The 17,735-nt window shown below is 41.6% G+C and overlaps 1 protein-coding gene across 9 annotated transcripts in view; it reads left to right on the top strand.

Annotated features, from left to right (window-relative positions):
* ADGRB2 (adhesion G protein-coupled receptor B2) overlaps window positions 1-17,735 on the top strand; it is a 491,592-nt gene that overhangs the window by 443,052 nt on the left and 30,805 nt on the right. For all 9 annotated transcript variants that reach the window (XM_040424547.1, XM_040424546.1, XM_040424545.1 and 6 more), the window contains 5 exons: window positions 1,198-1,301; window positions 6,006-6,108; window positions 12,611-12,761; window positions 17,043-17,112; window positions 17,372-17,438. In XM_040424547.1, the coding sequence (XP_040280481.1) occupies window positions 1,198-1,301; window positions 6,006-6,108; window positions 12,611-12,761; window positions 17,043-17,112; window positions 17,372-17,438 (495 nt within the window). The remainder of the gene's footprint in view (window positions 1-1,197; window positions 1,302-6,005; window positions 6,109-12,610; window positions 12,762-17,042; window positions 17,113-17,371; window positions 17,439-17,735) is intronic.

Genomic DNA, 17,735 nt, shown 5'->3' with positions numbered 1-17,735 from the left:
CTAAAAAACACCACAAACTACTGAGCATTGTTTTAAAGCGTACCTAACCTTTCAGCAAACTTTACATTAATCAGGAGTACAGTATGTGTACATGAGGAATAACACTATTTCTGGCCACTATATATGACTATATATGACTTGTATGTGGCATTTTTAGCAGTTTTCCCCTGTGCATGTTGAATGTCTAGTTTGCAGTTCCCCCAGAGTTGGTGGGTAGAGGCTGGCCACCATCCACTGCATACAAAAAGTAGAGGAGAATCTGCTTCCTAGCCTTCTCCTATGCACTCAGAAGCAGCCCCAGGATCATAGAGGACATTACAGAGAGGTACTGACCTGTATGTCTCAGCCCATGTAGCTCCAGCAGTCTGCTTGTCTGTGTGGGCTCCTGCTCACTTACCCTACCCCCCCCCCCTCCACTCTCCATGGACTTGCAATGACATTTGTAATATAATCCTCCTGTAGAGCTGGTCTATCTTGGATGGGATTAAGGCATTTTTTAAAGTGAAAAGCAACTAGCAAGGGGGAGGTAAACTGATAACATGAGGACAAATCATTTCTTACTGATAAGACATATTACAAAGTTTCATGTGGTCACTATTGATTTATTCAAAGTTGTGTGAAAAGTGTGTCTGTTTAAGTAATTAATATTATATATAGAGCTAGTTTTTAAAAAATTATTTTGGACAACCAGGGAACTATGCCAATAAAAATTGGGTTTGGCATTAAACACCAGAGGCTCAGCACCATGTATGTTACTACATGCACCTGCGACCATTCACCTTAGCCATTAAATATGATTTTGTGGCAGTCAATGAACTCAGTTTTCATTTTCCATAAAACATGGGCAGTTGACATTTTTTGCAAATTATTTGTGATTTCATTATTTTTTAAGAAAATAGGCTTCCCATATTACCATGTAGCTATGCACTAAAAGGGCAATATGATATGACGTACAGAACTCAATTGTAAATGACTATGTACTATATATATCAAACTCAAAAGGCACTCCAAATGAGAACATCTAGTTTTAGCCCCTGTTGTTCCTGTAGTTTATGCTACAATACAGCAATATCTTATTAAATCTTCTAAAATAAATATGTCTCAAAGTGGATTCTGAACCTAGTGTTCTGCTAAAAGCCAGTCTGAAAAAAATGTTGATAAACAATGCCTTTATACTGGATGTTGTTTTCTCTGCAGGTAATGGATGCCTCTGGTTCCCCATCGGTCCCCTTGATGATCGGCTGTGCTGTATCCTGCATGGCTTTGCTCATTCTTCTTGCTGTTTATGCTGCATTTTGGAGGTATGATACAACATACATAGGAAGGTCTTACAAAATGAAGGGGCATCCAGGGTGGTAAGAAGTTATATTCCTAGTGTCATTTCTTAACCAGACTGGAGGTTATAATAAAGCCTGTGCTGGTGGCAATGGCACTGTCTGAGTACTAGTAAACATCTCATTTATCACAAGTGGTGAGTAGACATCACTGTATATGTCTGGCTTTGTAAATAGTACCATTTTTGGATGAAAGTGAACATGTTTTAAAAGGGTTGCCCCTTGCAGCAAATGATGGCATAGTCTTAGGATATGCCATTCATTTCTAATTGGTCTTGCCAAGCCTAGTGATGTGCCATTAATTTCAGTGATGGTAAAACATCTTTAAGAGCAATCTGGTTTTATAAACTTTTGAAACATCTACATGTACACAGTATGCATTATATGTACTGTAAGCTAGAATTATCAGTGCATCTAAACAGTCTTCATACATTATTTGACTTAGGCCTCATGCACACGACCGTGCCGTTTTTTTGCGGTCCGCAAACCGCGGATCCGCAAAAAACGGAAGCCGCCCGTGTGCCTTCCGCAATTTGCGGAACGGAACGGGTGGCCCATTGTAGACATGCCTATTCTTGTCCGCAAAATGGACAAGAATAGGACATGTTATATTTTTTTTGCGGGGCCACGGAACGGAGCAACGGATGTGGACAGCTCACTGAGTGCTGTCCGCATCTTTTGCGGCCCCATTGAAGTGAATGGGTCCGCACCCGAGCCGCAAAAACTGCGGCTCGGATGCGGACCCGAACAGCAGTCATGTGCAGGAGGCCTTACTATATTTTGTAGAAGGTCTCATTGTCCTTTAGTTATCCCACTCCTGCTACTGTAAACCTTCTCTAACTTTCAATGTAGTTGTTCTAAATCAGATTTGTAATGGAGCCCAAGAAAATATGTATTATCATATTCAAAGTGTACCTATGTTTTTACCTTCTTTTGACATCACTGAGTTGTAAAAGTGGGTGTTACGCCTTGTACAAAACTTTTCTTTTTCTACATTGATATAATATTTTAGGGGCCATTCTAATGGAGTATTTCAACAGCACAGAATAGCATTTCCGAGTGGCAGCGTAGGGACCACCTCCTTTTCATGCTGCTGCTTGTGGCTTTTTGTTGTGTGCAGAGGCCATTAAGTATGCGGAAAAAAAAAACAAAAAAAAAAAACTTACCTGTCTCTCCATCTCCAATTCTGCCCGGTTCCCCACTGCTCTCTACTTTCTGGTCCAGGATGACACGCCGACACAGAAACATGTGATCGCTGCAGCAAATCACTGGCTGAAGTGGGTGACTGCTGAAGCCAGCCATACATTGGCTGCAGTGGTCACATCCCCATTTGTTGAGACTTCATTTGTAGACAAGGCAGGAGAGACTGGAGGGGGTCTGGAAAGCATCAGCATGGAGCTGCAGGAGATCCTTGAAATGAGTATCGCATTATTCTTTTTGTTCGGCATTTTTTGTAGTTTTTTTTTTTTTTTTATGTGTCAGCTAGAAAATCCATTGAGGCTTTTATTTTTACTGCTTTTAGTAGTATGATTATTTGTGGTGGTTTTTTCGGCATTTTTTTCTATTCATGAAGAAATAATTTTTTACAAAATGGTCAATATTCAGTGCTTTATTCTTACTGTCAAAAGATAAAAAAAGTTACATAATGCCTTCACGTATACATTTCTTGATGCAACAATTTGTGAACACTTACTATAGTACTATACAAAAGTCAGAAACCACCATCAAGTACAAGTCATTCAATTTTCAGGGTTGGAAAAAATGCAGAAAACATATTTATGAGAAAATTAGACAAATACCTTCAACAGATTTTCTTAATGTACTGTAAGACCTGGTGGACCACTAAAATGGTATCTGTCAAATAATACTTAAAGGGGTTTTGCCACTTCAGCAAATAGCAATTATTATGTAGAGGAAGTTCATACAAGCCACTTACTAATGTATTGTTATTACCCATATTGCTTCCTTTGCTGGCTGGAATAACTTTTCCATCACATTATGCAGTCCTCATTTTCCATGGTTACAACCACCCTGCGATCCAGCAGCGGTGGCCGTTCTTGCACACTATAGGAAAAAAGCACCAGCTTATGTGAGCTCCCACGGTCCCAGCCACCACAGAGGCCGGCGCCCTTTCCTATAGTGTGCAAGCGCGGCCACTGCTGCTGGATTGCAGGGTGGTCATAACCATGGAAATAACCAGTGTAAAATGTGATGGAAAAATTAATCCAGACAGCAAAGAAGGCAATATGGACAATCACAATACATTAGTAAGTGCCTTGTATTAACTTTCTCTACATCATAAATGCTTAACTGGCAAAACATCTTTAAGGGGTTTTCTTTTCATTTAACCAACTTTTGCAGCTGCCATGTAAGGGATATAAATGTAATAGTAGGGGTTCCTTGCTCGAAACCCACCTCTATTGGCCTTCAAAGAGCATCTCTCCCGCTAGAGAACCCTTCTCATCTGTTCATCAAATAATCAGAGTCTGACCATTGATTTCAAAGCATCACTTCTCCTGCAGCATTGCTTCATATCTGAAAAAAATCGGTGTTTCTGTCTGGCCGTCCATTGTGAGAAGACAACACAACATTATGGATATGAAAAGATGTGTGGCTGTCAAAAAACCATTACTGAGAAAAGGAAATAGATGCACAAAGAGGAAAAGAAGAAAATCTACACTAGAACGATGAAACTGAGAGCCAGAGATATGGATTAAGGTTTTATGAGCTGTTGAAACTAAATTTGGGATCTTCTGAAGCAATAAAATTGGTACGCATGCTAATCAAGCAATGAAAGCCTCTGTCTACAACTCTCAGTGGAAATTTGGGGATGTACAGTATAACCGCTTCATGACTTGTGGTGTGTTTTTGATAGACAGCCTCACAAATGCCGATAGGCACAAAACAACTTTTATGCATTATGGAATATCTTCTAGTAAACAAATACTTCTACAGTAAGATATGACCTCAAGCAAACTGCTGTGACGATCAAGGTCTACCTTTCGACCAAAGAAGCTGCTGATATTCTCAAAACAATAAACTGACCAGACTCCAATATCATTAAAGGGAATCGGTCACCTCCAGCACGCCCTACTAAGCGCAGCTGTAGAGAACAGAGGCCGCCGACTTTGGATCATTAGTTTATATGTTGATACACGCCTCTCTTCTCCCGCTGTATGCCCGCAAACCAGCCATGGAATGTATTGAGAGGACTCCTGTGCATGTGCACATAATGAAAATGACTCCAGGAGAAAACTTCTCTATGTATTCCACTACTTTTTTGTGGGCACATAGTGGGAAATTGGGGTGAGTATCGACATGCAATGACTAATCTGGAGTCAGTGGCATGTGTTCTATACATGTATTACTATATTTAATAGGGATTGCCAGAGGTGACACATTGCCTTTAAATGTCTCTAGAATTACTTTGTTGAGAACCAACTCCTAAAGCTGAACTTGATGGAGTAAGCTGCCTTATATATTAAGTCATTGAGATTTCTGTGGGATTCTTTCTTAAAGGGAACCTGTCATCAACTATATGCTGACCTCACTGCTGATTTCAGCGGTGTGTCACTCATGAGCTAAAAGTAAGTGGTTGCTGAGATCCAGCATCTTAATGATTGCAGCCCAGGCCTTGAAAAGAGTCAAATCTACCTGAGAAGAGTCCTGGTTATCCGTAATCTCCTGCTCTCTAACCCATCTGCTGATGATTGGCAGTTCTCTCCTAGACAGAAAGGGAGAAAACTAGGTAGAAGACTGTCAGTCATCAGCAGGTGGGCAGGAGAGCAGGAATTCATGAATAACCATGACTTCTCAGGTGGCCGGGACTCTCTTCCAGGCCCAGTCTGCAATGATTGTGATGTTGGTTCTCGGCAACCACTTACTTTTAACTTATAAATGACAGACCCCTGATATCAACTAACCTGTCTCTACTTCATTCTGACGTTAGTATGGGCAGCATAAAGTTGATGACAGGTCCCTTTAAATAAACGTTTTCATTTTTTTTCCTGATGCTAAGAAAATGAATGACTTGGACTTAATGGCCATTCTGACGGGAAATGAAATAAACAAGATTCCATGTGCAAAGGGCTCATGCATACGGCCATAATATGGCTCTGTTCAACCACTTGTATGGAGCCGCAATACATCACTCATAGAAGTATCTAGGCCCCTACTACACCTCACTATATCTCTTTTTATGTTGTATTCTGTACAATTCTGATAAAAAATTGTAGCTTGCCCCATTGGATGCCATATGTATGGAGGTATTCCACCCTACATACAGCTACCATGAAGCATGTATTTCACCCTGTGTGCTGCCATGTGCATGAGGCTTAGTATGAAATGTATGCTTGGAATATCTGACATGGAGATGTCTATGATGGGTTTTGCCCAGCTGTAGATAGCAAATGACCAACCTGTTGACCAATGCATGGTTCCTAGATCAAATTCTGTAATTTGTGACATATTTGCAGGTTTTAGTTTTGTTGAAAAGTGATGTCCAAGTCATATGATCATTTGTTTTAACTCATTGCACCTACCCTCAGACATTTTATTATGTTCCAGAGGACTTTTATATGACTACACTTGTATTCGTAAAACTATTTTCTCATGTTCTGATTGAATGTGAAGTTACGAGTCCTAATACATTTTCTCTGCTTTGTATTCCAGATTCATTCGTTCTGAGCGCTCAATCATCCTACTCAATTTTTGTTTGTCCATTCTTGCTTCTAACGTTCTGATTCTGGTGGGACAATCACAAGCTCTCAGTAAAGTGAGAAAAATTCATTGTGTCTGACTGCTTTACAAATTCAATAGATTTATTGAAAAGCTGGTTAAGAAAGAATACTCTGAAACAGTGTGGTAAAAATTGAAGTATCAGGCAGTTTACCTAGAATGCAAAATGTGATATGGCTATAATAACCATTAGTAATATCACCATTGATACTGGAGATTTAAAGAGTTTTTCCAAGATTTTTATGCTGATGACCTTTCCTCTGGATAGATCATCAGTATCTGATCCGTGGGGTCCGACACCAGGTACCCCCACCGATCAGCTGTTCGAGAAGGCACCAGTGCTAGCAGTAGTGCTGTGGCCTTCTCTCAGCTTTTCCTAGGCCAGTGACAACATATTCATCTGTCACGTGGCCTAGGTGCAGCTCAGCCCCATAGAAGGGCTGTGCGCGAAACCAGACACAGCCGATTTACAATGTATGGTACTGTGCTTAGTGAGCTGCGAGAGGGCAGCGGTACCTGCCAGAGGAGCGCTGGTACATTCTCAAACAGCTGATCGGCGGGTGTCCCGTGTGTCGGACCCCCACAGATCAGACAGAAACTGACTTATCCTGAGTATAGCAATCAAAACACGGTCACGGCAGCATCTCCGGTTCCATCTTTATTACTTGTACCAAAAAGAACGTGTACGCAACAGCAGCAATGTTTCGGCTACATGGTAGCCTTTCTCAAGCAAATCCATGTAGCTGAAACATTGCTGCTGTTGTGTACACGTTCTTTTTGGTACAAGTAATAAAGATTGAACCAGAGATGCTGCCGTGACCGTGTTTTGATTGCTGATCTGCGGCCGTGGTTGGGCTGGTGCATTCTGGTTTGGTCGGTGAGGTCCTTGGGTGCTGCTCTTCAACTTTTTTACATTATCCTGAGTATAGGTCATCAGTATTAAAATCTTGGAAAACTTGTAACTATTAAGTATATTTAATTATAGAGTTTGCCTTGAATCGACAGGAATGTGGAAAAAGTTTGAACTTTCTTTGTTCTTAAAAATACAGTGTTGCCAATGTTAAAAATGACTACCACAGCTTAAAAGGGTTGAACATCTCAACATTTATATCATATAACTAGGATATGCCACAAAAGTCAGACAGGTGTGCGTCCCAACCCTGCGACCTGCTTCTGTCCTCAGAATGGACGTGCACTGTGTTCTCTTCACTTAGTGCTACTGGACTTCCGAAAAAAAGCCGAATGGGTATGCTTGGCTATTTTCAAAAGTCCAAGAGCAGTGCATGGAGATCAAGCAGTGCAACTGCAGCCACTTCTGCATTCACCGCCATGGGGCTACTGGAAGTAGCTAAGCCAAACCTTGGCTATTTTCAGAACTCTCATAGCAATTAATGTAGGATAGCCACGTATGCGTGGCTGCTCTCCCTTCTCTTCTGTAGCCCTAATCTGGAGATAGGAGTAGGTTCCAGAGGTGGGACCTACAGCTGTCCTCGCAATATGCCATATATGTTGAGATGGGAACCTCCCTTTAACATGATTGATCATTTATTATTCATGAATGACTGCAAGGCCCATGCTGCGGTTGTCAGGTAGCCGAGACAGAACACAGCACAGCTAAAAATTGCTTTGACGTGCAAGTTGGCACAGTTTCCAAATTGAGTGTTGAAAATTGATTCTTGATTCTTCATGGTCACATGGTTTTGCGAAACTTTGCAGCCATTAACAATTATTTATCAGTCGATTAACAATGTGGATTTACACATTGCAGTTGTGTTGAGTTTTGGTAAAAAACTGACCAAAATGCATTGTAAAAACACTGTATGCATTTTTACAGCTATGTTTTTTTTTTTACAGGTGAAACATGTTATATCAATGTAGTAATTGTCCATGCAGTTTTATAGGTGAAACTCATTGGGGGGTCTTTTATGAAGTGTGCTACGCCTGTTTTAGGCGTTAAAAAAGTGCAACCCCTTTTTGCTACTATTTTAGTGCCAGTGCGACGGGTAACACACATGGGCATGGTAAGGTAGTGATGGGGACACGCCGGGGGCCACAACATCGGCCTGGGAAATTGACTAGCATTTAGGCCTGAAAACAGGTGTAAATGTTGGCATAAACCTGCTCTACTCAGGGAGTGAAGTAGTTTTACTCGACAGGCGCACAATGCCTGTCATACATTAGGCGCAAGCTACCACAACTCAGAGGGGAAATGAAGAACAGCATAAAAGCCGGTCTTTGCAAATGACCCCCATTGATTTGACATATTTAATGCAATAGTGGTAAAAACAAGTCTTTTTTAATGTATTTTTTGTGATGCATGTTTTTTTGTGCTTTTATAAACTCATCCTGACAGTCAATTTGAAAACTGCACCAACACTTCCATGTGGGCGTGCTTTTCAGGCACATGCCATCCACACTTGGCTGCTGCTACTTGGTACCTTATATTACCGTGTGTATGCTAATTGGTTATTAGAGAAACCCTTGTAATTGTGTTAGCGCGGCTGAGAAGAGGGCAGACTGGATATAACAGGATAGCAAAAATGTGACAACTCCAAAAGCAAATGCATAGGAGGGGGAAGTCGGCTGTTTAGGAAACAGACATCTCACAGATCCTCACTTGAGGAACCTTTAGAACAGTACAAGTATGCATACGGCTACGCGGTGACATGACAGTCGCAGCATATCAGATTTTGTGCCGTAAGACGCATGTCGCACTCGACTTTCACTCAAGTGACTTTAATGTAAGTCACACGTGACATCTGACTCGTCTGCTAAAATAGTCGAGCGACAGCAAGTTGCAAACAAGTTGCACGTATTATGGTGTTGCACGGCTTTTCCTCGGCTTGCTGTCGCGTGGCACGTGATAACGTGTAGCCCTAGCCTCTATGCTATGAAACAACAATTTGCCGAGGAAAGGATCTAGAGCAGGATCCAGCAAACTCCAGCTATTGTGAAACTACAACTCCTAGCTTGTATTCTTGCATGGCTGTTTTGTTGAAACTCCCATAGCACAACAGGCGCTGACTCCTGAGCTAGACTAGTGATTTTGAGGTACGCGTATAGCTGGTAAAATGAAAGAAAATACCCTACAAGCAATGCAGGAAGAGCTAAAGAAGACTATTTCCCTGAACAGCTTTAAAAACTGACAGTCTGATTGACAAATATCTGCAAAACTGTAAATGCTGCAAGTGTAGGCGTATTTGATGGATGTCAGATTGGAAGAATAGAAAATTCTTGTGAATTTATAGAATGCACTGACATTGTCAACCCATTGACTAGAATTACTGGTCAATCTAATGGTAACAATATTTGACCCCATACATTTGCACCCTATATGAGCTATTTACCGTGCAGTGGTGTTAGTGTTATTCTTTTATTATTATGCTAGCTCTATCCAGAAATAGCATGTAACTACCTTGTGCTTTGGGCATGCCTGCACTGTGTTCTTTGAACGCACACACCTGTCCTACATATCTTTTGTATTCTGGGTTTGCTTTTATTTCCTTCTTCCAATGCTTTGTAATCAATACTTGTATTAAGTTACAAGCTCAGTAATACGCCACCGGTTATACAGTAGATCTGCAGTGCTGAGGGCTAGAAGGGGAAATCAATTTGGGAATGGAGTGGGAGGCGATATGTCAGGAGTGTAATGTCTTTGTTTATTGCACAAAGAAAAGCAGAAAGATGAATGGGGTTGTTGTGGACATCATTATTACTACAAGTTTACAGTAGCTTAGAAAGGTCAGAGTGTTGCGTAGGTATATATGATTATTACACTAATTCTACCGGTAGTACTAGTTGGGGCATTCCACTCGCAGGAGTAATAGTACTCATGCCCTTTTATTACTCATATGACTTGTGTCTGGTTTAGCCCATCAGCATACTGGTTTAACACATATGTTATCATTGATTCCATATAGTACATATTCTTTTGTAAGCAGGGCTAGATTTATAATGCTGTAATAATGGGCACAAAACCTTTAGTACCAGATCCCTATCACCTCATTTCTTCCTAAATCTTTTCCAGGAGTTCAGTATTAATGTCCTATCCTCATGATAGGTCATCAATATCAGATCAGTGGGTGTCTGATGTAGATGTTCTCCTTCCTCATCTTCTCTATTCAGACCAGACCACCTTGACAACTTCTTTCAGCTGTGTCTTATCTCTGCAATGTTTACGCACAGACATCTTAGATTCCTCACTTTTCTATCATCCTACCCCTTCATGTGCCCCAAAATTGTTATCCTGCCACTACCCCTATACTGTGCCCGCTTTGCTCCCCAACTTTACTAAATACTATACTGCAGAAATAGCAGTTCCATACAGATACTCCCCTTCATAGTAATACCCCCACAGTACCCCCTATATTAATAATGCCCCCTTAGGGCCCTTAGTAGAAATAAGGCCCACCTATAGTGCCCCCAGCAGTAATAAGGCCCCTCTATAAGGCACCACTTTAGAGCCCCAAGTAGTAATAAGGCTAATCTATAAGGCACCCCTATGGAGCCCACAGTAATAATAAGGCCTCTTATAGTGTCCCCTGTAGTTCTAATATACCTTTTAGTTGCCTCCTTATTTATAATGCCCCCTGTAGTAGCTCCAAGTATTTATAATGCCCCCTTTAATGACCTCAGTATTTATAAAGCCACACTGTAGTGCCCGCAAAATTATAATACCCCTTGTAGTGCTCCAGCCTCTAATATAATACCAGCTTTCCAGTATGTATAATGTTCACCTCCTGTAGTGCCCCCAGTATTATAATCCCCCATGTAGTGCTAGTATATGTAATCCTCTCCCCTATTGTAGTGCCTACCTTAGTATAATGCTACCCTTTAGTGCTAGCATTTATAATGCTTTAACCACCCCTGTGGTCCCCCTGTATTATAAGGCCCCCCTGTAGTGCTAGTATGTTTAATGCTCTCACTCCCCCATGTAGTCCCCCTGTATTATAATGCCCCCTGTAGTATAATGCGTCACTGTAGTCCCTTGTAGTATAATTCCCCCTGTTGTATAATGCCCCCGTAGTATAATTCCCCGTAGTAAATGTGCCCCTGTACTACCCATGTAGTATAATGCACCCATGTAGTCCCCTGTAGTATAATGTAGTATAATGCGCCCCTGTAGCCATCCATAGTATAATGTGCCCCTGTAAGTCCATCTGTAATATAATTTGCCCTTGTAGTCCCCCATAGTATAATGTGCCTCTGTAGTCACCCATAGTATATGCCCCCCAAAGACCCATAGTAGTTTTATATAAAGTGCTCTCCCCCAGTAGAGCCAACTGTAGTGCCAGCATAACTATATTTAAAAAAAAAACTCATCTATGTCCTACTCCATGCTCCCGTCTGCATTCAGACCGATAGCCTGAGTAGTCAGCCGCATCCCAGCGCAGGTGGTTGTCATGACATCTCTGTGACCTTCTGCACCAGGTCTCAGGCCGTGTGATAAATCACAAACATCTGTTTCACGACACAGGCATTCGTTACCACGTCATCACGCTGACGAAACCTCCCACAGGACATTGCAGTAATGTCATTGTGACCTTCTGTGCCATTCTATGTCCTCATAGACTTCAGGCCTAGTAGCCCGCGGCCTATGAGACTGAATGGCTTTGGACAAAAACCATAGGCTCCTGTGCCCCACTGTAAATTGCCGCCTCCTCAGACATTTCGGCACCTGATGTGAGATTCTCATAATGGGACTTCACTTGAATGGGACTGAGCTGCACATTGGCCATGCGTCTGATGAACATGACATCACTGGCTTAGGAAGAGGTCATAGCACAGCCAGGCATCAGAATCCACCAATCAGATATTGATGACCTATTCTGAGGATAGTCCTATTGTGCCTAGCTCTTGTAGTAATACTTACTCATTCCAAAACAATTAATATAAAATTGGAAGAGAGGGTGAAGGTAATCATTAAAATGGTTTTCTGAGATATTTCCAAGCACAACGCTACTTTTGTCCATGAGTTATGTCTGGAATTGCTTCTTGTCTCCTATTTCTGGTCTCCAATACTAGAGACATCTGTGGACAAGAGTGGAGGAGATCCACATGTCTGATCCTGGGCATCCCCTTTAATAGATACTTGGGCAAAATTAGTTTTTTCCCATGTTGAGTGAGTTTTATAGACTATTGTATAGGCACTCAAAACAAATGATTGCGACTATTCTAAACCAAAATGTAGCAGGACTGATCTAAAAAAATAATAATGTGGGGTAATTATGAATTAAAGGTGGAGTTACCCAACTGTTATAGTTAAAGGGAACAATATAGAAGTAAACATCCTCCAAATGAACAGATGACTTTATTAGCCTGTAGTAGAATTGGGAGACTATTACGTTTCACATGGATGGATGTTAAGATTACATTAAGGACATTTGGAGCAGTAGCCGTGGGCCTAAGTTAAATGAAAACGAATTCTATAGCTCCTCTTTCAGCTTGGTTTGCTGAAAACCATAGACAAAGAAAAATGCCTATGAACCAATAAACGTAAAGTAGTCCTGTACTAAATACTTCTTCCTGTCTCCCTGCAGGCTGTCTGTGCTTTGATCGCTGCTTTCTTGCACTTTTTCTTTCTTTCCTCTTTTTGTTGGGTGCTAACCGAAGCCTGGCAATCCTACCTGGCTGTCATTGGGCAAATGAGGACACGTTTGGTCCGTAAACGCTTTCTGTGCCTGGGGTGGGGTAAGCGCAATTTCCATATTACATTTTTTACTGCAAGCATTTTATAGCACATATTAACTCAAAAGAAGATTTAACTCGGGCTCCAGATGCAGAGAACTTGGCTGCTGTAAACTGCCGCACCCTTAGGGATCATGCACATGACCGTATGCCCTCCGGGACATACGGTCCATGAGCAGACCATATATCCTGGAGCGGCATATCGTGCGCACGGGAGCGCACAGCATCATAGGTTACTATCATATGAGTGCGCGACAATAGTCCCGCGGGCGGCCCGATGCAAAATGATGCTGTGCGATCCCGTGTGCACGATGTATGCCGCTCCGGGACATATGGCCCGCTCACGGACCGTATGTCTCGAAGGGCATACGGTCGTGTGCATGAGCCCTTAGAGGCAGGTTAGCTGAGACCTGAGGCAAGATTCTCATCTCACCTCATGGCTGATGCGGCCCTGGATGAGCGCTGTGGCCTCGTCACAACAAACCAAGCACAGCTCTGTACATTGCTCTGTATAATGCTGTATGTAGGATTATTATGCTGTCTGCCTATGACCGCAAAGTAATCACCACTGAATATTTTCACTAAGTAACTGTTACAAAGCACTAAGTGAGAAATTGACCCTGCAGGTTCTACATTTTTAGTTGGGTAAAAAACTGAATCGGTGATTAAACAGTTCTCCAGACTCTCCAAGCTCTCTATACAGGAGACCACATTTTTGCATTCTCTGGCCCTATGACTGTTGAAGGACAACTCCAACTGAATATGGTCTTTCGGTATGATATATGTACGGTATATCTTATGTTGTATTGTATATACTATATGTTATACGTATAATGCATTGATGTCACATGATTTTGGCTGGGGTAGAGGTATGAAATCTGGTGCAAGGGAAAACTAACTGCCTCTAGCAACCGATTGATCCTTTCATTTTCCAAAGGCGCTTTAAAAATGAAAGGGGAAATCTAGTTGCTCCAGCCAATTTCCCTTTGCACAAGTTTTGATAAATCTCCCCCACTGTATTCTTCCCTAACACTTATTAGGTTTGAACTCCTATTGCTTCATTGATGTCAACAAAGATTACTGGTAATTCCTGTACAAATTGTTAATTAATGGGTTGTCCAAGTAAAAAAATTGTAAAAGCAAAGTGCTTGTTGAAATAATAAAAAAAAAGTTATGCTCATTGTTTCAAACTCCTTCCACTCCAGTACTGCTGTGCTGATCCTTGTGAACACTGCAGCCATGATGTCATGTTCTTGACTACTGCAGCCATGAACATCCAATATACTGCACATGACACTGCAGCCAATCACTGATCTCATCAGCAGTAAATGTTTATTGCATTGAATGAGCTGCTGCTGTAGAGATACTAGGCAAGACATGAAAATTATATTTTCATTGTAAGCACAAGTTATTCCTACAGTGACATGAAATTTCAGATGTAACAGGCACCAACTTGTCAGCGACAACATGACAGAATCTTTTGTGTCACTTTCATGGACACATTTTAGAAATCTGATTATTTATTTCATGACCTATTCGCATCGGTTTTTACCTATTCATCTGAGGTATAGTATATATTTGTACACCAAACAAAGGTACAGTATAGAAATCTATATTTTAACATTCTCACAGATTTCTAAGAAGCAAACAAATGCCAAACACTTGTCCTTGTAAGGTTCAGGCCTTGACACCATACTGAATAACAGCTTCATACATGCACCAAATTAATGCTGCTCTATCTATCTATCTATCTATCTATCTATCTATCTATTGTATGGCCTTGTTTATCTATCTATCTATGGAAAAGGGCAAGGTAGCACTCTTTACCAAGTATGAATAAGGGTGCAAGCATTTAGGATATATATATATATATATATATATATATATATATATAAAATTTCAATTTAAAAGTTTTAGGCAGGTGTGGGTAAATACTCTCAGAAATAGCATTGTTATTAGTTTTTTAAAATCAAAAATACAAAGTGAATGATCAATAGAAATCTAAATCGAATCAATAATTTGTGTGACCACCCTTTGCCGTCAAAACAGCATCAAGGGACTCGGCAGGGAGGTTGTTCTCAGGGCTGGGACAAGGCCATTTGGTGCCCAGGGCGAAGATGGCAAACTGCGCCCCCCCCGTTTTTAAGAAAAAAATTAGTTTGTTATTTGTATTACATTATTTTCTTACTTTTTACAGTCTGTGTGTGAGTAGCAGCTAGTGAAGGCAGGCTCCTCGTGGCTTGTTCTTCACGCGCCGACACAGCTCCCTGTAGGCTGCGCGAGTCCTCCCTCTCTCACCTCACACCTCGCCTCCGGCGTGAGCCGCGTGACGTCACACGGCGCACGCCGGTGGTATCAACCAAATGAATCCTCCATGGGGGGGGGGGGGGGGGGGGGGCGAGGAAACGCAGAGGAGGAAACGCAGAGGAGGAAAGGGAGCCCGAGCCAGGAGCGCAGTCGGCACAAAATTCATAGGGGGAGAGAAGGAGCAGCGCTGACATGGCTGGTGTGGACGGTGTAGGCGGGTGCAGGAGCGCACTCAGCACAGCAAGCACAGCAAGTGGCGCTTGGCTAATGTGGTACAGTGAAGCTGTACACTGCTGGCACTTCACCTGCGCCCCCCTCCTGTCCGCAAATGGTAGCGCCCAGGGCACCCGCTCCTTCGGCCCCTGCCTTGTACCGGCCCTGGTTGTTCTAAACATCTTGGAAAACTAACCTTAGATCTTATGTAGAAGATCTTCTGTAGGTTTGTCAATTTTTATCTGTGTCTTCATGTAATGACAGACAGACTCAATGATGTTGAGATAAGGCCTCTGTGAGGGCCATATCATCACTTCCAGGACTCCTTGTTCTTCTTTACACTGAAGATAGTTCTTAAGTACAGTTTAAATAGAAAGGAAGTCCAGCTCAGGTCAGGTGTGAATACATGGCTTCTTTATTACAGCATCAGGGTCCTTCTTCATGACAAACAGAACAGGTGTTTGTCATGAAGAAGGACCCTGATGCTATAGAGGTCTGAAACGCGTCACTTGTTGCACCTTGCTGTGTGGAATTTTATAACCGCTGTAATAAAGAAGCCACGTATTCACACCTGACCTGAGCTGGACTTCCTTTCTATTTAAACTGTTCGCACATTCCCGCATCCATGTTGTGGAACAGGTGAGAGCTGCCTTACACCGAATTATCTTCTTAAGTACAGTGGCTGTATATTTGGGGTTGTTGTCCTGCTGCAGAGTGAATCAATCAATTGCCTCCTTGATGGTACAGCATGATGGATAAGTATCTGCCTGTATTTCTCAGCATTGAGGACACCATTAATACTGATTTAATATCACCTGCATTTGCTGAAATGAGCCCCAAACTTGTAAGGAACCTCCACCATGTTTCACTGTTGCCTACAGACACTTATTACTGTACTGCTCTCCCCCTTTGACGAACAACCTGCCTTCTTTTACAACCAAATGTTTTCATGCATATTTTAGTGGAAACAAAACCAAGCAACTCAACTATGCACGAAAACAGCGAATTGAGGTGCAGAAAAAAAGCAGCAGTTGATCTGGACTGATGAGCCAAAATTTGAAATATGTTCATGTTAGTAAGAACTATCTATCTTCAGCGTAAAGAAGAACATGGAGTCCTGAAGTGATGGTATGGCCACCACAGAGCCTTGATCTCACCGTTATTGAATCTGTCTGGGATTACATGAATAGACAGAAGAATCTGAGCAAGACTACATCCACAGAAGATCTGTGGTTAATTCTCCAAGATGTTTGGAACAACCTCCGATCCGATTACCTTTGCATTTTTTTAATTGATAAAAGTAAACTATTAACACTTTTATTTCTGGAAGCATTCTTACTTTGCAGCATTTTTCCACTCTTGCCTAAATCGTTTGCACAGTACTATATCGATATATATGGATAAATATGGATATATATCATTCACATCGACACGTTGTTTGACAGCTGCACTACCTGAGCAACATCCAACATCACAGAAACCTCTTATTTCATTTAATCCCTTAGATATGTTTTCTTTGTTACCCCACTGTGATCTCTGGTGATGAAATCGCTGATGTTTTTCCCTGTGTACAGTATTATACGGGAAGTTCATGGCCCAGTGATAATATTTGTAAGGGCATACCATGGGTACACTGATGAAAAGTAAAAAATTCCCTTAATCGCCAAGAATAAATAACATGTAAAAAAGTAAATACATTTGGTTATTAAAGAAATGTATAAGAATTACAATAATAACTTCTTCATATCTTGGTCACTTCCCTAGGGTTACCAGCTCTTGTGGTTGCAGTTTCTGTTGGCTTTACTAGAACAAAAGGATATGGAACCCCCCATTAGTAAGTTGCTTCTTCATGTCTACTACTGTTTCCATCAGTAGTAATTATTGTGTCTTAGCTTAAAATTATGTTCAAATGACTTTGTGTAATGTCTGGTTACCACATCACTGCTATCCTTAGCTGACCTTTATATCATATGTTTTTCTCCCGTTTAGGATTATGTTCCTTATACAATATGCTAATACAGAGTAAATAGCCTAATTGCATTCAATTCCGACATTTCACCCATTTATCAATGTTTTGTTTCTGTGATTTACAGTTGCTGGCTGTCTCTGGAAGGGGGGCTACTCTATGCCTTTGTGGGGCCAGCAGCAGTCATAGTTCTGGTAAGCACAGTAGCTTTTTGTTGATGTCACATTATAATTGTATCACCATCTGGTGGCCACCTCACCATGTGGGTTGGAGTCAAGGAAATCCACTTCTTGAGATGCAGGTCTGACTCAGACATTGATGGCATGCCATAACTGTCTAAGATGTGAATACTCCTTTCAAGGGGTTATGCCATAATTGATGTGAAAAATGAAAGTCAGACATCATATAGTACATATAGTAGAACAAGCCTTTACCGCACATGGGTCCAGAGTAGTGTTGGTCGAGCACCAAAGTGCTCGGGTGCTCGAGTA

Source organism: Bufo bufo, chromosome 3 (assembly GCF_905171765.1).
Source record: "Bufo bufo chromosome 3, aBufBuf1.1, whole genome shotgun sequence".
In the NCBI taxonomy this organism is placed as follows: domain Eukaryota; kingdom Metazoa; phylum Chordata; class Amphibia; order Anura; family Bufonidae; genus Bufo; species Bufo bufo.
This window is presented reverse-complemented; position numbering and strand designations above follow the sequence as displayed.